Here is a 22,859-nt window from a genome sequence, read left to right as displayed (position 1 = left end):
TTTTTAAGTAGGCCCCACGCCCAGTGAGGAGTCCAACACAGGGCTTGAAGTCATGACACCAAGATTCAGACCTGAGCCGAATTCAAGAGTCAGATGGTTAACCGACAACCATCCAGGCACCCCTCCCCCTTTTTGATAAGAACATTTGACATAAAATCTACTGTCTTGAAATTTTAAGTGTACAGGTTGCCTGGGTGGGTCAGTAGGTTAAGCATCTGACTCTTGATTTTGGCTCAGGTCACAGTTTCAGGTTTGTGAGATGGAGACCTATGTTGGGCTCTGCAGTAAGCATGGAGTCTGCTTGAGATTCTCTCTCTCCCGCCGCCTCTGCCCCTCTCCACTGCGTGCGGTCTCTTTAAAAAAAAAATTAAGTGTACAATGTAGTATTGTTAACTATATGCACTGTGCTGTACAGTAGATCTTTAAGACTATTCATTTCACATAAGTGAAACTATATATACCTCTCTAATTCCTCTTTCCCTGAGCCTCTAGTAACCACAATTCTATCCTCCACTTCTACTTATATAAAATAGGATCACATAGTATTTGTTCTTCTGTGTCTGGCTTATTTCATTTAGAATAATGTCTTTAAGTTCACACATTGTAGCAAACAGCAGGATTTCCTTTTTTAAGGCTGAATAGTATTCCATTGTATTTATATACCACATTTTCTTTATCCATTCATCTGTAGATAAACGTTTAAGTTGTTTCCTATTTTCTGTTTTCTTTGCCTTTGTGCATAATACTGCAATTGAGCATGGATATGCAGTTATCTCTTTGAGATACTGATTTCAGTTCTTTCAGATAAATACCCAGAAGTGGGGTTGCTGGGTCATATAAGTTTTTGAGAAATCTCTATGCTTTTATCCATAGTGGATATACCGACTTCCAGCAGCAGTGCACAAGGAATCTCTTTCCTCCACATCCTTGCCAACACTTATCTTTTGCTTTTTTTGATAATAACCATCCTAACAGGTATGAGGTGATATCTCGTTGTGGTTTTGATTTGCATTTTCCTGATGGTTAATGATGTGGCGCATCTTTTCATTTACCTTCTCTTTGGGGAAATGTCTATTCAGGTCTTTTGCCCATTTTTAAAATCCGGTCATTTGTGTTTTTTTTGCTATTGAGTTGTAGGTGTTAGTTTGAATACTAACCCTTTATCAGGCATATGATTTATAAATATTTTCTTTCATTCTGTAAGTTGTCTTTTCACTTTGCTGATTATTTCCTTTGCTCTGCAGAAGCTTTCTAGTTTGATGTAGTCCCATTTGTTTATTGTGCTTTTGGTGTCCTAACCAATAAATCATTGCCAAGGGCAATATCAAGAAGCTTTTCCCCTAGATTTTCTTCTAGGAGTTTTATAGCTTTTTCTTCTAGGAGTTTTATAGTTTTTCTTCTAGGAGTTTTATAGTTTTAGATCTTATTTTTAAAGATTTAATCCATTTTGAGTTGACTTTTCGAAGTGTCCAGTTTCATTTTTTCATATGAATATCCAATTTTCCAAGCACAATTTATTGGAGAGCCTACTCTTTCTCTATTGTGTATTTTTGCCCTATTGATTTATTCTTGAGGCTTCTGCCCTACCTTTCTATAACAACTGCACTGAACACAGTCCCCAGCTTTTCCTCTGATTATCAGCACTTCTGACAAAGACAAAAGTAGGAAAAAAAACAGTCCCCTAGCCTCTATGTTTTTCCACTGCTCCAATTATTCTTGCCCTAAGCAGGCCAGGTACATTTTTATCACTGGGTTTACTTAGAATGACCTTCCTCATCTTTATCCAAAGATGATCTTCAGCCCTGATTCTTCACAGATCCCCCTTACCATGGAAAACCTGTAACTTATGGCCCTTTAAATCTCTACTTCAGTGCATCCTATATTTTGTTTTTTGTTTTTTTTTTTAAAGATTTTTTATTTATTTATCTGAGAGAGAGAATGGGAGACAGAGAGCATGAGAGGGGGAGGATCAGAGGGAGAAGCAGACTCCCCGCTGAGCAGGGAGTCCGATGCGGGACTCGATCCCGGGACTCCAGGATCATGACCTGAGCCGAAGGCAGTTGCTTAACCAACTGAGCCACCCAGGTGCCCCGTATCCTATATTTTGTAAGGTTGTATAGTGTGTATGTAAACTAACTAGCTTGGTCCCTGAGCCATGGAATGTGTTTGATTAATAGGAGTTGTCATTATTAATATCATACAATATCATTACACCTACTTAAGTAGTAGGTGTCTTATCTGTGTGCTCTCAAATTTATTTCCATCCAGTTCTAAAAGCAGATCAAGACAGGACCTCATACTCCAGTGTATTTCCCCATAGTGCTTGATATCCTTCTGAGAATACAGTTAGAGTTTGAGTAATGAAATTAAAAATATGCTACTTTGCTATTTTGAGCAATTTTGTTTTAAAAGTTTGGGGAGGGGTTCCTGGGTGGCTCAGTCAGTTAAGCATCTGACTTCAGCTCAGGTCATGATCTCAGGCTCCATGCTCAGCGGGGAATCTGCTTCCTCTCCCTCTCATTCTCCCTTTGCCCCTCCCTCTGTTCATGTGTGCGCTCTCTCTCTCTCTCAAATAAATAAATAGATAAATAAATAAGTAAATATCTTTTTTAAAAGATTTATTTATTTATTTATTTATTTATTTATTTATTTATTTATTTGACAGAGAGGGAGAGAGAGAGAGCACAAGCAGGGGGGCAGCAGGCAGAGGGAGAGGGAAAAGCAGATTCCCCACTGAGCAGAGAGCCCGATGCGGGACTCGATTCCAGGACCCTGGGATCATGACCTGAGCCGAAGACAGACGCTTAACTGACCGAGCCACCCAGGCGCCCCGATATCTTTAAAAAAAATAAAAATAAAAAAATAAAAGTTTGGGGGAAAACTACTTAAAAATTAAGGACTGAAATCAAGATTAGAGATTAGCTGAGAATTTTTATCATTTTTTTCATTTGTGGTTACGCTCTCTCCCTACATAGGGTTGGCTAAAATTAAATAAAATATTAACTTCTAGAGTCAAGGCCCCTATTGCTCAAGGCCATTAACTGGTAATATTCTAAGAATTATCTCTATAGTGACTTGGATACTAGGGGGCATTTAGTAACCATGGCATAAGTAAGCATAGTCTATTCTCTTTGGAAATAGTCCTGTTGTGAGTATCAGCTTCTCCTTTGTGGATGATAAAATACAACAAAGAGTTTCATATTAGGGTGCCTGGTGTTCAGCATCAGCAGACAGATTACATTTGGCCCCAGCCATCCAATACAGAGGGCGGAGGCAATAACTAGACTGTGGTGCTCTGGGTATGTGCGTATGCAGACACCACTGGCACGTGAAGCATGAGTCAAGAAGCAGCTCTTTTTTCACTTTGCTCCTAGCCATGGCTCCTCACGACCTAATGTCAGTTTTTTTTCCTTAAACTAGTTGTTGAAGCTGTAAAGCAATTGATAAAGTGGTGCTTTACTAATTATCTTCTTTTCATGTGAATTATGAAAACAGGGCCATGTAAAAACAAAATGAATAAATGCTGTGGGTACAATTTGACTTGGGTCCTATTGACCTAATTTATAAGATCCTAGGCAGGGAAATGATTTCCCACTTGCTTCTCCTTGTTAACCAGTCCTTTAACCCCAGAGAACAGACTCCTCTGGTTGATTTCTGTGTAGCACAATAAGTGTTGATAAGCATGGAATGTGGTCAGCAGAGACTGGCAAAATTCAGATTACCAAACAATGCCACAAAGAAAAACACAGTTCTATAGATTACTTATGTAACTTAAATAGCCCTTTAGATGAGAGATAGAAGTTAAAAACAGAATTTAGATTTTGATACTGGTTGATTATTATGATCATCTCTTGTTAAGATGTGACATTCATTTATTCATCCATTTAATAAATAGATGCTTGTGATATGAAATTGGCTTTCTAAAAAAATAGGCATCGTATAATATTATTTTACAAATTTTTGCCTAATAGCCATTTTTAGATATCATGTTGGAAATGTTATTCTTTCCCCTTTATAAGTTTCTCCTGACATATACTTGTATTAAAAAACACACACACTAAATATAACATTGAGGTTTTATCTTCATGTGTTGAATGTGGAAATTATAGGCCAAGAACTTGATAGAAGTTCAAAATGGACTCCCTCTGAATAATAGAAAAATTGTCATTGTTAGAAAAAATACTGGTTTCTAGTTCCATTAATTTTAAATCTATTTTGCCTGCTAAGAAAAAGAATTTTATTTAGTAGTTAATAGTTTAGCAGTGAATAGTTATACCTGACTGTTGCTAGTTCAAACCTTTAAGCACAGATAAAATAGACTTTAGATACTGGTAGTAGCTTCTTATGTTATTTTAAGACTTTTTTGTTATTTGTACTGCAGTATATTTAGGATGTCCTTGCCATTTTCCACATTGTGTTGTCATAGCATTTGTTTCAAGGAAGTGATGTTCTAGTAGGTTATTTCATCCTTCTAAAATGCATGACATCCTGCTAATTACTAAGTTCAAAGAGAAAATGTTCCAGGAGTGGTCCTCAAACTTGAATCAACCGGAGGGCTTGTTCAATTATGGATAGCTGGGTGTTCTCCCCCAGAGCGTTGATTCAGTAATTTTGGATGAGGCCTGAATGTTTGCATTTTACCGTGTACCCAGGTGGTGATGATGGTGATGCTGCTCCAGGAACCTCACTTTGAGAACTACTGTGTTATATTTAGTACGGTGCCCAGAAAGGCTAAATACTCCCTTAACACATGTGTTAGTTTTCTGTGGCTGCTGTAACCCACAAACTTAGTGGCTTATAACAACACAGATTTATTCGTTTACACTTCTGGAGGTCAGAAATGCAAAATCAGTTTTGCTGGGCTAAAGTCAAAGTACTGGCAGAACAGGTTCCTTCAGGAGGCTGTAGGGGAGAATTTGTTTCCTTGCATTTTCAGCTCCTGGTGGCTGCCATGTTCCTTGGCTGGTGGCCTCTCCTTCCATCTTCAGAGCTCATCACTCCAGTCTCTGCTTCTGTCATCATGTCACTTTCTCCCTTTCTGTTGTCAAATCTCCCTCTGTATCCCTCTTTTCAAGACACTTGTCATTATAGTTAGGGCCCATCTGGATAAACCAGGATAACTTCCCCAATCCAAGATCTTTACCTTAATCACATCTTCAGGTTGCTTTTTGCCATATAAGGTGACGTCCCCAAATCTCAGGCATTAGGACTTGGGTATTTTTGGAAGCCATTATTCAGCTTACCATACTATGAAAATGTACTCATCTATCTTGGTCTCTTGGTCTCTCAGAAGACCTTCACTAGCATATCCAGGGAGAAATACCATTTGGCACGTCTAAAGTTGGAGTCACTTTGGGTTGCCTCTCATATGAACCTGGAGATGATTAGCAGGTGGTAAACACACCTGCTTTTGCAATAAATATTCATGGAAAACCAGGATAACACAACATCTGAAGGTTTTCTCTAGGAGGGCCACATATTCCTCATCCTTAAAGAGCTTACAGGTTAATACAAGATGTGACTTGCTCACAAATACATTTAGCATCTGGCAGCATATGACAAAAGTCCTGTAATAGTGGTACAAGTAGACCTCTAAGATTAAAGAAGGAGGAAGAACTATGACAAGATGCTCAGGGAGGACTGAACTAAGGATGTGGTTTTGAGGATGAAAGATGAAGGACCTTCAGCTGATGACGATGGGCAAAGGTGGTGAAGGGACGAACAGTGTTGGGAAAGAATAGAAAGTAGTAAGGCTGGAACTGTGTGTGTGTATGTGTGTACATGTTTGTGTTTGGGGGCAGGAGAGGAGGGGAGACAGCAAGCCTGATGACGGTAAGAGACAGATAGGGCAGGTGGGTGAAGGTCATGATTCCCAGGTCAAGAACTTGGCTCCTGTTGAGTAAGAAAGAACAGAGGTGACAGACAACGGAACTAGAGCTGGAGCAGCGTGAGGAATAAATTAGAAGCAGTAATGACAGGGCGGGCGCCTGGGTGGCTCAGTTGGTTGGGTGACTGCCTTCGGCTCGGGTCATGATCCTGGAGTCCCGGGATCGAGTTCCGCATTGGGCTCCCTGCTCAGCGGGGAGTCTGCTTCTCCCTCTGACCCTCCCCCCCTCATGTGCTTTCTCTCTCTCTCAAATAAATAAATAAAGTCTTAAAAAAAAAAAAAGCAGTAATGACAGGTGGCAAGGGGATCTGTGTTGGCCACTGCAGTAGTCCTGATGTCCGGCGTCCATGGCATTGGTCCATATGCTGGTGGAAACTGGCTCTTGCATATCAGTTGTGGATTTTTGTGTCAGGTGTGCCCCAGAAAGTTGGCAGGTCAGTTTCAGACAGGTAAAGCATTTCCTGCTTGTTGTGAAGGTTTATCCAGTACTGAAGAGGTAATGTTGAATTTTTTAAAAGGGAAAGGAGAAGATAGGCAGGATGTTTTTGGTGTATTTAAAAGTTACTTCTAAAAGAGGGGGGAAAAGTGAAAGTTTAAAAAGATTTCTACTTCCAGAAGAATGACTACTTATTACCTGGCAAAAAATGTGGCTGTTTTTTTTGTTATGTTTTTCATAGGGGTAGAAAGAACTTTTTTTTTTCCATTTAGAGTCATTCACTTAGCAAGAGGGGAAAAAAATTCAAGGGATATACAGATTTTAATGAAGATGATGAATACTTTTTTTTTTTTGAAGAGACAAAAACTGCTCCTTACTTTTTAAAAAATGTTATACTTGGTACATAATACAAATAATTTTAAGATATACTTCAGTTGTTTTGCTACTACCAGAACAGATACAAAAAAGAAAAAAAATATACTTCGGTTGTGTGATATTTAGAGAAGAGAAGGCAGCTGACTTTTAGGGGATGAGAAGGAAGGATATTTCAGCCATGGCACCCACCCACTTCCTCAGCCTGCTCCATGTGCTGGTCTGTGCTCAGTTCTGGACTGTGGTATTTAATTGATTTTCTCCCTGCCCTCTGAGGTTGGTATTATTACCCCATTTAAAAGAGAGAGGAAACCATCTCAAAGAGGTTAAGTAACCTTACGTGGCAGAGCTGGCTTTCGCCCCAGGTCGTGTGATTGTTCTCCCACATTCATCACTGTTAAATGTCCTCACAGTAAAAATAGTCCATCCCGGGGCACCTGGGTGGCTCAGTCGTTAAGCGTCTGCCTTCGGCTCAGGTCATGATCCCAGGGTCCTGGAATCGAGCCCCACATCAGGCTCTCTGCTCAGTGGGAAGCCTGCTTCTCTCTCTCCCACTCCCCCTGCTTGTGTTCCCTCTCTCGATGTGTCTCTCTTTGTCAAATAAATAAATAAAATCTTAAAAAAAGAAAAAATAGTCCATCCCAATGTTTGGTCAGATCTAAAAAGCAAACCAATTCACTGATATTACATTATGTCATCATGTGGATATTTTATGGCAAAGAAGGATGGGAGAGAAATGACAAGTGCAAGAATATTTTTAAAGTGTTTAATTTCTACGAAAATTATATAAGCATATGGTTTCCAGAAATCCTATTTTTGTATTTTTCAACAGATAAAAGCATTTAACTTACTGTACTAGAAAGTAGAACATTTCACTTTGTAACGGGAGACATCTGCTTTTTGGCCCCAGTAACAAATCATTTGTATGCCCGTGGTAGACAAAAATGATGTCAGCCCTTCCTGACCTGCCTAACTCTTGCCAATCACGTAAGTCTTTGTTCAAGCTTCAGCTCTCTTTCTTTCCCCTGCCTCTTCCCATGCCTCAGCTCCCTCTGGGCTGTCCATCCTATCTCTGCCTCCCCCACCCATTGTGCCCTCTACCCCATTGGTGGATGCTGACGAGCTCAATTGCTGTACCTGTCACACGGTTACCTATGTGTTGCCCAGACTTACTGTCAGTGCTTCCAGGTTGGTTCCTGAAAACAAATACTGATTAAAGAGTTGTCGAACAGGTCTGCTCTTTGTCCAGGAGGTGGATGGCCGTGCTACGTTAAGTAAGGTGTATGGAGAAATGAGACAAAATTTCAAAAACAGAGAAGGGAAAAAAAGAAATGGGAAGGGGGACATTCTTTAATTTTCTTTTTTTTTTTTTTTTGAATTTTAAATCATTCGTTTTATTTTTCTGTACTGGAAATTTTATGTTTACTTAAAACCTTGCAGTATAGCAGAAACAGACGTATCAACCCATTGTGCCTCTGTATAAACAAATATTTTCAGAGTTTACTCCTGGTATTTTCTTCAAATTACTCCACAAAACTAACTGCTTTGAGAGAACGTTTTGCACTAGATTGATGATTTAAAAACAAGCTCAAAACCGACATGAAAACAAAGAGTTTTCCTCTCTTTCAGGACAAATGTTTTATATGAAGTTATCCTCTTCAAACACCTTTGGTCTTAATTCTGGTGAACCAGGATGGTTGCTTCCTGTCTCGTTCAATGATTCTCTTACCGCGATCTTGATGAGACGCTGCCTCTCCTGTGTACAGCACCACAGTCTCCACGGAAGGAACCTTAAAAGGGCCCCCTTCTTGTTGCCCTATCTGTCTTCTGATTTCTGCAGTCTCCTTGCACACCTTCTCATAGCAATAGCCACAAAGGACGTGTTTCAGTTTCAGGTGACCACATTCAGGACAAGCGTCAATATCGTTCTTAACTTTAATACGCTTCTGAGGGTTTATTCCCCTACAGGGGTTAACTTCAATGCTGCGTCTGTTCTTAGGAGCTGCCATCCAAAAGATACTATTGGAAGGGCTGAAAATCTCCTTACTTCCATTGGTATCATTTGCTGGTTCTGTAAATATAGCTGGACCTTGGACTGCTAATGCTGGTCCCCACGGAGGACTGGGAAAACCTGGTCCGCTCTGCTGAAGTTTCCACTATAGTAGTTCCCAACAGTTCTGGAGGAGTCCCTGGGCTGCCGGCTACGGTGGGACGACAAGCGCCAGCATGGCCGACGCCATCTTCCTCACCTGAAGACCCCATTCTTTAATGTTTAAAAAAGGAGTTGCAGTTCCACATCCTAATGTTTTCTCTGTAGTTGTTTGCTTGTTCCAGGTTTTGTTCTGACATTAGGGGAGTCGATGGTAAAGGCCAAAGAAACATCTGTCCATTTTGGTAGGATAAGATTCATCTTGATTTTCCATTTTCTTCCCTGCAGGCGTCAGCTTTGGTATCTCATGAGGGGAAGGGAGGTACAGGAGTCACACATGCCAAGGAGTGTCCGGTCGTCCTAGTAGAGGAGCACTCTCCACTCTATTACCACGTCTGTCTGTTCACCATCAAATCCCTGGCAGAGCTGGTTTGTTTATTTCTCTAGTCTTCCCTCCCGCTCTGACCACTGAGAATGGCTCATCAGTTGTTAATTCCTTTTCATTTCCTTGGCTCTACCAACAAATACCAATGCCATCCGTAAATGAAATAGCCTAACTCCTGAAGCATTTAAGTCAACACCCAATTAATTCATAGAGAGATCCTGGGGCAATTTAAAATATCTTTCCCCCCTTATCTATTTATTCCATTCCAGAGGCAGTATCCAGTTGCTTTGGTCTACCTCATCTGACTTCCAGTGATTTTTTTGGGCGAGGGTTTGCTGGAAATCTACTTACTAGGTCTGTGCTGATGGTAGCTACGTGGTGCATTATTGTGACCCTTCTGGTTACCACGAAAATCTCTTTCACGGGATTTCTGGACAGTTTTGAATGTGCGTTTTTATTTTTCCTGGTACCAAATAAGGTCATCTTTGTAAAAACATTAGCAGTCGTTCATTGCTTCATATCCCATTTTTATCAGGATCACTCTTCTTGAACACCATAGGTAGCAATACTTTCCTTCTGCTTTGGGGTTGTGGCAACCCTGTGGATTGGGTAGAGGTGACATGGGTGGGCATGACTGAGGCGTGGCTGGAGGAGCTGGGGTGGTAAGAGAAAGGAAAGTGAGGATATGGGGGAGAAAGGTTTTTGTTTGTAAAGGACGGGGAGGTCTTCCTGGGAGGCACGTGTACTCCTTGTGGTAGGTCTCCTCAAGCGCTGAGCCGCCGAGAATCAGACTCACTAAACTACCTTACCCTTAGCAATGCTGAGAGACTAAAGAGAAGTCGGGCTTCTGATACTTTACGGTGAGACCTGTTGCAGCAGTGCGGGTTTGTACAATTCCCAGCTCCGTTTCCAACAAAGATTTTGAGTCTTACGAAGATAGCCCTTTCTCTTCCTCCTCTTAAGGAGAATCTGTGAGGGGCCATATGATATGTTTCTCTTCCACAGCCATTCACACTCATGTTAAATATCTCCTCCATCACCTTTGGGACAACATGAAATTAGTTCTGTAAATTACAGGGAAGAAGAAAGAAGGAAATAACTTGTGCAGGGTTTTTAAAGTAACTTTAATATGAGTTCAGTCTAACATATCTAAGCCCTCATCCTGTTTCCAAATAAGTGTCTTTTGAAAGAATGGCTAATATCCCAGTTATCAGGCAGTTCATAAAACAAAGCCCTGCTCCTCCAAGGATTGATTATTTATTAGCTGGTGAAACATTTTTGTGTGGTATGTTGTTGCTTCCAAGTCTCCTTCTCATACAGTATCTCATTTTACTTTTCTGTAGCTTCACAACAAGCCTCATATAATTAGACCTTGTGAAAGACCTGTTAAAAAAGTAGCTGTAAGTGACTGCAATTTGCAGTCACATTTGCTGACAGGCAGTGATGATGCTAATGACATAAGAGAACTTGGTTCAAGGAAACCGGTCATTAGGGTCACTAGTTGATCCTTGGCCAGAAGCTTCATTAATAGGAAAATTGTCACTCTCTGCTGCCAGACGACCTCAGGATTTTTGCCTCTGTTCAGGTTGATAATCAAAACGTTGCCTCTAAAAATGGAATACCATCTAATGATTAGGAGCAAATTTATGAATAACTCTAATAAATTTAATTTTAAGAACTGTTAGTTTAGTAACTAATTTATTGCTTGATTATAGGAATTAGGTCATGTAGCCATTATCTGAGCTCGGGTCCTTTATTTTCAACAGAAACTCAAGCATGTTTAATAAACTACATAACTCATTAATAGTCTTTAAGTCCTAAGTCCTTACCTACTAAATGAACAGGTTGAGATACTAAGAAAAGAGAAAAAAATGAATTGCTAAGTGTTTTTTTAGCCATCCTTATATTAGTTGTATTTCAAGTTTAAATAGATGTGAACATTTACAAAGAGCTAAAATAATGAGTAAGGTTACCAAACAAATAAATGAGTAAAATAACAACAAAAAAACCACCCCAATTTATTATTACATAAACAACAGCAAAAATATCCTAGGAAACCTGGCTTTTCCCTCCCCTCCCACCCATTAAAAAGCACATAGGGAGCCTCCTGGGTCTGTCTTAAAAGTATCACACTGTCCCTATTGCTCTGTCTCACAAACACACAGACACACATTCTTTCACATTCATTCAGTTTCATTCCTTTTAAGAGTAAATGAAAAGTCTTGTTGGAAAGATAACTAGGATACCTGTTTTAATTCTGTGGCCGGGTGACTGTGTTCTTTTTTCCCACCTGATATTGACAGTATCCATAGACATCTTGGTCCAACAGTCAGCCTTTATATGTGATGTATATTCAGATACGTGGAGTGACTTATATGAAGTCTGACTTCTTTAAAGGTAGCATGCAAAAGCATAATCAGGTTGTTGGAAGTAAGATAAATATGAAAGAATGTTTTTAACAGTATTTTTGTTAGAGTTAAAATCATTTAAAGGTTTGTGAATCCCTCAGAAAAATAATAAAACCTACTAAATGTTCTGTTTATAAATGACTGTTTTTCCAGTAAAACCCTAAGAGATTTAAACCCTAGGATGGCACCCCACGGGGCTCACCACAGCTCCCATTTCCAGTGGCTGATCCACGTTATTGATGGAATACATTTTCAACTAGATGGATTTGACACAGATAACAGCCATCTTGACTGCATCAGGGAACTATTCATAAAACAAGGCCATTCCTGTGCAGGTGGAATTTTTTTTTCCTTGCAATACAAAGAAGGATTATAGTTCTCCTTTGAAAGAGAATATTTAAAAACCTGTCTTAAAATTTTATGGCCTGAGGACATTTTGTGGTAGGCTACCCTACTTTAATTGTCTTAAATATTTGTGAGTTATTGTTTTCAATTACTTCTTATGTCCTTAGGTTTATCAACTACACATGACTGTTTTAAAATCTTCCTCACTGTTATTTGGCTTCCCTAGTTTTATCACCAATCTAGGATATCTCTTCTGTGGACTACTGCACAGAAAAGTGGTATCTTCTGCCAGAAAAGCTAATAACTGTGACCCTAGAATTCTGCCAGAACCAATAAGTGAATTGGAACTTACAAATCCCTGCCTTAGCAATATGCCCTGGGACATGGAAAATATTTCTCTTTAGTAAATAGTTAGAAGATCATCTGCTTGGAAGTGATTGTTAGATGGCCTTTTTTGGCACCATGTGAATGTTGGAAAGAAAAGATACTGGGACGAGATGATTCTCATTATCAGCCGTTCTGTAATGCATTTTCCTTAATATATCTTCCTAATGAATTTTAGAGTTGAAAACCTTTGGTTTTAAATTATTAAGCACTTAAACTAATAAACCCAGACTCTTCATGCATCTCAGGAATCCAAAGATATCAGAGCCTAGGGAAAGAAATTACAATTTGATATGGTAATATCATATAGAATGTTAAAAATGATTTAATTGGATTTTGGTTTTAATCATTGGAATAGTGTTGCTAAAGTCAAGGTTATAGGTACAATCTATTGTAATGGTCTATGAGTGGTACATATTCAAAATGTATGCCATAACTCACAAGGCAAGACATATAGAGGCATATGAATGAATCATGGTGGCCACACCAGTGCAAAACCAGCTCTAAGAATGCTCTGGCCATCAGTTAGTGGTAGAATTTTGTGTGGAAGTCTATTTTATGTCATGACATTTCAGTTTTTGTTAATTGAAGATGGGTATTAAGCTCATGCTTTTATAGAACACATTTACTTTTACAAAGCACAAACTATATATTCTTAATGATAATCTCAAGAACTCTGTGGTAGATGAAGTGTCTGAAGGCCAGGGAAGTTGATGTGACCATGGTTCATTCTTCACACATTCTGAGCCCAACCAGGGTTTTAACTTAAGCCTGTTATATCCTAAGTTAGGTGTTACATGCTGCTAGACAGCAGCCATGCACGCCTAATAATCAGGACAGTGCACATTTTGGCCTCCAAGAGGAAAGTACCATGTTTGCGTGTGGGCTTCTTGGGTTTTAGTCTAATCAAGGTTGATAGACCTTTCCTTCTAAATAGATCCTACAGTGTTAGCAAGAGAGATTCTGCCTTGATGGTGGCAGCCATTTATTCCAAAGATGATGATACTACTCATACTGAATTGACTTGTGTACACAGTGAGAAACATATGGAAGTTTTAAAGGGATAAATGCACATTTAGAAGTTTCCAACAAAGAAAATTCTCAGGCGCCTGGGTTTAGAATGGAGTTTGGGATTCTGTATAGTATTTTCTTCCTACATAGTGTGTGTGTTTTCATGATAGACCCTTAACTCCTCTGGCTTTGGATTTCTCCTTTTGTAGCAGGTGAAAGACCTGGAGCTATGATTATATATACATTACAAAAAAAAAAAAAAAAAGAACCTGTCTCAGCCTGGAAAACATTAAGTTTTCAGAATTGATAAAATGTAAAATGAAAAGAAAACTCAAAAGTACATAGAGTCAAAGTTGAGAAAAATAAGACCGAAGAGGCAAAATTCCAAGAACTTCTAGAGGTACAAGAGTTCTTTCGAAGCTGTACAGCCACTTATTTCACCTGTTCACCTATTTTACTGTTGCTGACCAGGTGTCAGTACTTCCTTGTATATGCTTGGATAGCTTATCACAGTACTGTGAACTTCTAGAAAAATCTGTGAGCTATTTATATTTCATACATTAAGATAACTGAAGAAGAATTTAGAATTGTACTCATTAAAGAGTTTTCATTACTCCTCAGTTTATGCTTGATCCCTTGTGATAACTGAATGTACTTTCTAAGTGGAAATGTCAGGTCATTGGCAGAGGCATGGACTAGTTGGTAATTTCGCTAGAGAAGCTGTTCTGAACTTCACCATGGTGGGCAAGCTGTATCATAAACTAGTGTTTATGCTAATGGAGAAAGAAATTTTGATAATACCTTCTCATTTCATCACTTCAGTAGCTCATGTTAAAGTACCAAAAGAGTATGTATGGTATGTCTGATGTGTTCAGACAGAGCAAATTGGTAAACATGAAATAGAGGACAAAGGGGAAACCAATGAGAAAAGAAGGGAATTGCCTTATAAATGTTTTCATGAATTGTTAGCAGGACTGACTGCTTTCCAAGGGGTTTACTTTAAGCCTGATAGGATAGATCAGCACATCCAGCTTGGCATGTGTTTGTGAGGGCAATTCATTTCTACTCACTTCAAATTGTGGGCTTTTTCCTTTAGTATATTGTACATTACATCTAAATGTTACATAATCTGCTTGCCTGACAAATACAAATGTCGATTACTCAGACCAAGCAGGACTGACTGCTTTCATCTTAATGTGATGGAACATATTCATCATATTTTCTAAGAAATAACCTGGCAGTGTTTCCTCTTATTCATATCAGAGGGTAAGTCATCCTCTCTGGCCTCTGCTCAGTACTAGGCTCCTGTCCCCACACAGAAGAGGAAACTCTTTGCTGAGGCTTAGGAGTCTGAACTTTCAGGCAAGAACCACTGTCCCCAGTATTGGGCATGTTCAGCCTATTAAGGGCTTGGGTGAGAAAAAAATTCAAGGATGATGGTGTAAATAGCTACACAGAGTGACTGTTTATCTCTTTGCCTGGCACAGTGCTAAAATTTGTGTAAGTAATCATTTATTTCTCATAAAATCCTATGGGCAAATAAGGAAACTGAGGCACAGAAAAGTTGAATAATTTGACCACATTCATAAAGTCTATGGTGGGGCCATCATTTGAACTCAGGCCATCTAGTCTCAGAGTCATGCTATTAACCAGGGAGTCCCAGGCCTTCAGATTAAACTGACCCCCTTCAGAAATGTTTTTGTGAATTACATTTGCTGTGTTGATATCACCTTCTGTTGGGAGACATTATGAGAAGTCTTGTAAAACCTGTCATTGTGAAGATTATGAGAGTAGTATCAGGATATTCTGTGTCACACAGTATCTTCTTTGTGAGGGTTCCTACGAAAAATTTCTCTTGGCTCTTAATAATGAGAATAGGTAAACTCCCGGAGCAAATTAGTCTCATTTTATTTTCTGGACATTGTAAACTTCCCATTTCAAACTAATCACTAGAAAGCTAATAATTGTATTTATAGCCTTCCCTTGGTTTGTCATTATGGTTTTGTCAGCCTTGCCTTTGTCACTGCCTTTTTCTTTTCTTTTTTACTTAATTTCACATTTAAAAACTAATTTTAAAATTCAAATTATACATGCACATAGAAATAAGCTCAAATGGTATGGAAGAACATAAAAATGAAAAATCTCCTTCCCTCTGTCCCATGCCAATTTCTACCCCTAGTTTTTAAAGTACTTCTTGAATATGTAGAAGATATTATGTATAAACAGTATATATGTGCATTATTTTAAATAATAGAATCATGCTAATAACATACATTGTTCATCACATTATTTTAAAATTTCTATTTTTTTTTTTTTAGATTTTATTTATTCATTTGAGACACAGAGATACAGAGATAGAGAGAGCATGAGCAGTGGGAGAGGCAGAGGGAGAGGGAGAAGCAGACTCCCGGCTGAGCCAGGAGCCCGATGTGGGTGGGGCTCGATCCCAGGACCCTGGGATCATGACCTGAGCTGAAGGCAGACACTTAACCATCTGAGCCACCCAGGTGCCCTAAAATTTCTATTTTAACTAGAGAAATTATCATAAGATATGTAAATAAAAGTTAATACTAACCCCAACCAACATTTTCTTTCTCTCTAAGGTATGCAATGTTAACACTCCTTGTGGTATCTTATCTTAATTATAATACTATTTTTCCATGTTGTCTGTTTCTGTTTTTTTAAATCGCCTGTACAATGAACTCTTTGCAAACTTGGACTGTGGCTTTGGTCATTACAGTGTTCCATATCACAATGACCAGCATAGAATGAGCATTTAATAGACAAGGCAGTCACCCAAATGAGAGAACATATAGTTGAAGATATGAATGCCACTTCCTTTGTATAGAACATTCTATAAAAGAGCCAAAGTGGGTTGAGCCTGAGCATGGCATTACAACACAAAGTCAAGAAAACACATTATTTGCTACTTAAGAGAAGAGAAAATTCTGATGGAATAAGAATATGGAAATAGCTTGTTTGGAGTGCACATATGCTCTCTCTTACCAGTACAAGAGCAAAGGCATATGGGTTCTTAAAGGACTTTGGAGTAGAAATGAAAATTCCTGTACATGTTTACATGGCTGGCTGGGAATTTCACTCAGCAAAACATTCAACACATATCTACTGAGCAGCCTCTATGTATGAGGCACCGTGGGGACATTACAGTCAAGTTAGAGTTTCTGCCCTTAAGGCATCTATAGATAAAAGAATCTAGAACCTAGCTTTACCCTCTTCCCTTTCTCCTCTACCCCAAATAAAGGAGATTATGTTACCATAGCACCTGATCATCATCTAATAATGTTTTCTTTTTTTCCCAGTTTCTAAAGATCTCTCCTTTTTATGAGGTTCCTGGTAATGTTTTCTCTTGTAACTAGCAATGCCTTGTCACAGTGAAACTTTTCTTTCTTTTTTTTCTTTTTTTCTTCTGAGTGGTGGGATTGGTACACAATGTAAAAATGTTTGTCTAAATGTTTTTAGACTATGTTCCAACCTCTGTAAAGAATATAAAATAAACACGGTAAGAAAAAATTTGTTCATAAAATTTTGACCACCCTCTGTGACTTTTCAGATATGTTCGTAGGAATTGGAAATCTTCGACTAGCACATCTTCTCTTTGAGAAAAGTAATAGCAATGCTGTCGTCTTTGGGTTTCCCCTTTCTCTAAAGATTCCAAATAGTTTGTCAGTATCACGTTGTCTTTTTTCATTATTTTCTTTTTGTTTCAGCTTAGTTCTAAATCCTTTTGAAAGAAAAACTTATCTGTGCCTCTTTTTTTTTTTAAATAGGTAAGTTTGTCACATTATGGAATAAAGCTATTTGACCTAGAGCGAGTTCAAAATTGACCACCTCTCTCCTGGGGTACATGCTTTGGATCCTTTGAAATCTGGTGTTTAAGCATAGAGGCATGATAATTAGAAAAAGTTTCTGATTTTAATGCAACAGAACAAAGAAGGGTGCATTTTGAGTCCAGACAATAAATGTATGGAGGATTCCTATCTGGAGTAGAGGTGGGGGCCGAAGGTTGCGTGCGGTCAGGGCAATCCTCTTAGGTTGCTTCTTAGCATCAGCAGTCCTGGAGTTTCTGTTGGAGGCAGAAAGGAAAAGAAAAGAAAGGAAAGGGAGAAACCAAATGAAATTCAAGTACAGTTGTATCATAACACTGAATATGCTAGAAAAATGCTTATTTAAATGTGCTATTATTGATGTCCTTAATTATATTTTTAAATGAAATGAAGATCAAGAAATCATTTCAATTAAGCATGTAAGATTACCTGTTAGACTATCAGCTGGAGAATTATGATGTCTATTAATTATAAGTAATTTTCCAAGTACCCAATGTACCATTGGTAGACAGGCTCTAATTTACAAATTATAGGCAATGAGTGGAAAGGGAGCACAGTTGTCCACATTTTTCATCTCTAACTGACAAAATCTTTTCCCCAATTTAAGGTTTGGGGAAGACACGCTACATTTCTTATCTTTGGCTTGTATTCGCTCCAGTTATTCATTAGTAGTTCAGAGGGTTATTGTTTCCTGAGAGCAAATTTAATCCTGACATTTTCACTCCTCAGATTGGGAATTAGGTTTTGTCTTTCTTGCATGCATTTAGGGCAGGCAATGTAAAGTTATCAGGGGTATTTAGCTAAGAATCACCAGCACCTTTGAAAACCAGAATCCCCAAGGAGAGCCAAATACACAGCGTAACAAGATACAGAGGAATCAATACTGCAGGCTTCCCACAGGAATGCAGTACAAATGTCTGCATAGAAAGCTACGTGCAGCTGTACTTGATGGGGGACAGGGGATCTTACATTAGCAGTGCACTTGGGCTCCTTTTTTCTGTCTTTTTGTATTATATTGCTTAGGATCAAAAGATAGTTTTCAGATTATTTTTATCACAAGATTTATGCAAATAGATTGGTTTACAGATATATTGCTGTTTCTTCCAAATAAAAGCATTTTGCTCTCTAATAAAATAGCTGGCTTAAGCATCAGGACAGCCTATTACAATAAGTGAGGTCTCAATAATAATTATTTTCAGCTGAGATCCTTGGGTCCTGGTGTCCCATTTAGTGCTCTATTTTTTAAATTATCTACAATTTTTCTTATTTCTATGACCCTGGCTTTTGTTTTTATTTTTGCTAATTAGAATATGCTTTTTCTTACCAACTTAAAAAAAGCATTCTTAAGAAAAAAAATTAAAAAAAAATAAAATTAAATTTAAAAAAAGCATTCTGGAACCAGTGCTTTTCCCCTACTTCTTTATATTTTATATTCTATTAAATGATTTCTGGATTTCACACAATCATTTCTGTTGGCTGGTACAATTGCACCATTAAATAATAGTAAATAAAACAGTGGGAGGCGGGGAGGAGGGTGTTGTAGCAGGAAGAACAGAGCTGGTGCACGGCTGGCTACAAGGCAGAGTCTGAAGGGAGCAGCCGAACCAGCAAAAACCCTGAAAAGAAAGGTAGACTCAGAGAGCTGAGTCTCCAGCCCGGGATCCCTTGGACAGGGAACATGGTGTAAAGTCTGGAGCCTCCTGCCAAACATGTTGACATATAGTAGATACTTATAATAACTTCTGAAATACGCCTTGTGTACTGACTGGTCAGGCATAGCCAAGAGTAACAAAATAAGGTTGAGGACTTAAAAAAAAATCCCAGTGATAAATGAAAGCCTGAATTTGGATGAGAATGATACATACTGTTAGGAATTTAATTTCTTGGTAAAGATAGAGCCTGTTTCAATTCAGATCTTTAGGAAGTTGGTATTATTTCACATTTATTTAGCACTGTGTGGTTTTCTTTGAAAACTTGATGCTTTGGGGGCTACTTATATGTATTAATGCTTCCACTCCACCAGTTAAATACTTGCAGAGTATTTTTTCCCCAAAGTTAAATGTGATATAGTACTTTTTAAAATGCATTATTAGTTTGGTTGGTGATTCATGGCTTTTGGACTTTTGAAATTCTATATAAGGATTATAATTTTAAAATAATGCAAAAGATCATAGGAAAATATGACGGCAGTCTAGCAGTTCAGAACTGGTATTGGAATGCAGAATTTTTTAAAACAATTATAATTGTTATACACGTATAATAACATGTACAATTACGTGTATAATAACAATTATAACAAATATAAATTCAACTTGTTTTCTATGTAGAGATTTTAGAACCTATGGACAGTTAATTTGTGTCAACTTTACTCTCATGCATATACATATGTTGCATAGTTCATATTGTGCCTTGCCTTTTCACTTATTACGTGGCAAGCATTTCCCCATGTCTTTAAATAATATTTGAAAATATTATTTCAACAGTTGGACAATAAACCATCGTGTGGATTCACCATAAGCTACTTAAGTATTCTTGTAGTGGTATATATATTGCAAACTTCAAAAAAAAATCTCTAACTCTTTCTCCAGTCTTAAAATTTATTGAAATCTTTTTGTCTTTGATAAAGTTTGGGTCAGTTTATTAAACACACACACACACACACACACACACACAAAGAAGGCTGCTCTTCAGTAACAAGTTACTACCACCAAATTCCCTTCTCTCTTAGCAACTACACACATCTGCAGAGACAAAGGATCCTTCTCCTTTCACATGGGAGCTGTGGGTGCTTCCTTCAGCCAGCTGGAGAAGTGGGAGGCCGTTGTGCTTCATCCCTCTGAAAAGCAGCTGCTACCTCTCAGAGCCCATTCCCCCTGCCTCGTAGCTGGACACAGTTCTGCCAATGAAACAGCACCTGCCTCTCTTGCAGCTGGCAGCCAGGACAGCAGTTGGGAGAATTGCTGTGGAAAGTGCCTGTTGGGGAATCTTGTCAAAGGGAAACATGAGGCCTTCCTTATCTCTCCGTGCTGCCTGCCACGTGGATGTGAGGGCTCTGGCGGCTTTCTTGGACCTCAGGGACTAGGTCCACACCCTGTGAGTGGCGAGCAGTGAGCGAGGAGGAACTCAGGTCCCTGAAGACTTCGTGAAACCCGTGATACAAGTCCCAAATCACTTATTTTCAGACATTTTAGGTAACAAATGAATGCCCCTACCTTTTCTTAAGTCCCTGTTACTTTGTTCTCCTAGGCAACTAAACCTAACCTATAGTTGCCCATATCTTTTCTAAGATCTGTCCTTATGATTATATAAGAGATTTCTTGGCAGAGGTGAGCAGAATGGCTAATGAAAAGATGGTTTTTACTAGTAAACAACCACAAATTCTACAAGTGCTCATTTCTCCTGAAGTACATGAATCTCTTACTTAGAATATGATCATTGCTTTTACTCCAGCAATTGGAAAAAAAAATCAGGACTGAAAATATGGTGGGTATGATAAAAGTTATTTAAAAATTTACTGCCATTTACCTGAGTTCTTGTTTAGCAATAATTATAATAAGAGGTCACCTTTACTAACTGAGCACTTTCTGTATGCTTGACACTATTAAACACATTACATGGGAGATCTCATGGAACCCATAATACCCACAGGGGCCTGTTATATCCCCTTTAGCAAACGAGGAAATTACTCCCCAGCAGTCCCCTCCCCAGTAGCCCGGATCCCCTTTATCTGCTCTCCTTTTTCTCTGTAACACTCATGGACTTTTCACATGTTATATAATTCATTTTCTCTGTTGGTTTTTTTGTTGTTGTTGTCTGTCTCTGCACAGTAGAATATAAGCTCGATGAGGCCAGGTATCTTTATGTGTTTACTGCTGTCTGCCACGCACCCATAACAGGGCCTGACGTGCAGTAAGTAGTCACTCAAATTCTCACAGAAATGGAATAGAGAGATTGTGTCCCTTGCTCAAGGCGTTGTACTCTGAATTATGCTGTATTGTCTTCCAAGCTGCTTGCTTTTTCTAACATTTGACAAAATGCTCTTCTGAGTTAATTATTAAATGACTTGGAGGTTCTAAGGTAACATTCTTAAAAAATTAACAGGTTGTGTTTTTTGAGCAATTTAAGCTTTAGAGAAAACTTGAACAGTTCCCACATACCCTTTCTCTTCCCCCCCAGTTTCCCCTATTATTAACATTTCCCACCAGTGTGGTACTTATGTTACAGTTAATAAGCCATAGTTATATTAGGGTTCACTGTTTGTGTCGTATCGTTCTGTGGGTTTGGGTAAATGCTTAGTGACATGTATCCACCTTTATAGAATCCTATAGAGTAGTTTCACTTGCCCCCCACATCCTCTGCACTCTGCTTATTCATCCCTCCCTCCTTCTTCCGACTCCTGATTACCACTGCTCTTTTTATCATCTCCATAGTTCTGCCTTTACCAGAATGTCATATAGTTGTAAATTACAGTATCTAGCCTTCTCACATTGGCTTCTTTCATTTAAGCAATATTCGTGTCAGGTTCCTCCCATATCTTTTCATGACTTGATAGCTCATTTCTTTTTATCACTGAATAATATTCCATGGTGTGGATGTACCACAGTTTGTTTATCCCTTCACCTATTGAGATCTTGGTTGCCTCCGCATTCTGGCAATTTATGGATAAAACTGCTTTTAAACATTATGTGAACATAAGTTTTTAAATCATTTGATTAAATTCTACAGAGGGTGATTGCTTGATTCTGTAATATTTATTTTGTGCTTTTATAGTGGGCCTGCATTGACAACCAACACTGAGAAGCCATTTAAATTTGAGCCAGGAATGAGGAATACGGAGTTTCCTTTTTCAGACTCTCTTCTCTTGAAGAGTGTCCTAAGACCATATTCCCATACTATGTGTGAAAGACCTGAAGGATGAACATGAAACATGAATACACTGTTTCCCAAATCAGTTCTTATGTTCTTAATACTTTGTAATACTCTCAACTCCTATCTTGTGTTTATATTGTACCACATCACACTAATTAAAAAGTAACTTACATTCAATCATCTTTGTTCATTCTCAACAAAAATAAGAATATGTGTCACAGAAGGATGGTGGATATTTTCATGTATGACCTGGATAAGACTCCTCTGTTTTCTGCACTATCGTACAGTATTATTTTATTTCTTCTTATTATTACAAATTGGAGAAGCCAAGCAATGTATCTCTGGATTGGGACTTTCTAAGTTTAACAAATGGTGTAGTCCATGCTATAGTGGCATTCAGAAAACCCTGGAGCAGGGAAACCCAGACCTTATCCAGCAATGTACTTTATCAAGTTCTGAAGCACAGTTGAGGATGAAGAAGTAGCAGGACACATCCCACTTCTGCTGACGGGGCTGTTTTGTGAGTAATGGGACTGTTCTCGTTGCATGGAGAGTTTCCTGCCATGCTTTTCTTTATCCAGTGTCGCCCTGCCTCTTGAGCACCCCAATGCTTTCTTCCTTGTCATGCTCCTGCCTTCCTATTCCAAACATGAACTATTGATTCCACACTCCTGATGTATTTTGCTGCATGAAAGAAAAAGTTATCAGAGACTTGAGTGTATGTGTTACCTCTTTGTATAAAATTCTCCTTTTTCTGATAGCTATTTG

General features: G+C 38.6%; 2 protein-coding genes across 4 annotated transcripts in view; one reads left to right on the top strand and one right to left on the bottom strand.

The window, feature by feature from the left end:
* Positions 1-22,859, top strand: part of CERS6 (ceramide synthase 6) — a 299,128-nt gene that overhangs the window by 179,553 nt on the left and 96,716 nt on the right. The window lies entirely within an intron of this gene.
* LOC102732752 (large ribosomal subunit protein bL32m) lies at positions 8,069-8,935 on the bottom strand. Its single transcript, XM_031022485.2, is given in 1 exon segment — positions 8,069-8,935. A coding segment is annotated over 1 exon segment (582 nt). The 3' UTR covers positions 8,069-8,353.

The sequence above is a fragment of the Leptonychotes weddellii genome, chromosome 3 (genome assembly GCF_054177405.1).
Source record: "Leptonychotes weddellii isolate Sample4059 chromosome 3, ASM5417740v2, whole genome shotgun sequence".
Classification (NCBI taxonomy): domain Eukaryota; kingdom Metazoa; phylum Chordata; class Mammalia; order Carnivora; family Phocidae; genus Leptonychotes; species Leptonychotes weddellii.
Note: the sequence above shows the minus strand (reverse complement) of the source record. Positions and strands in the feature narration are given on the sequence as shown.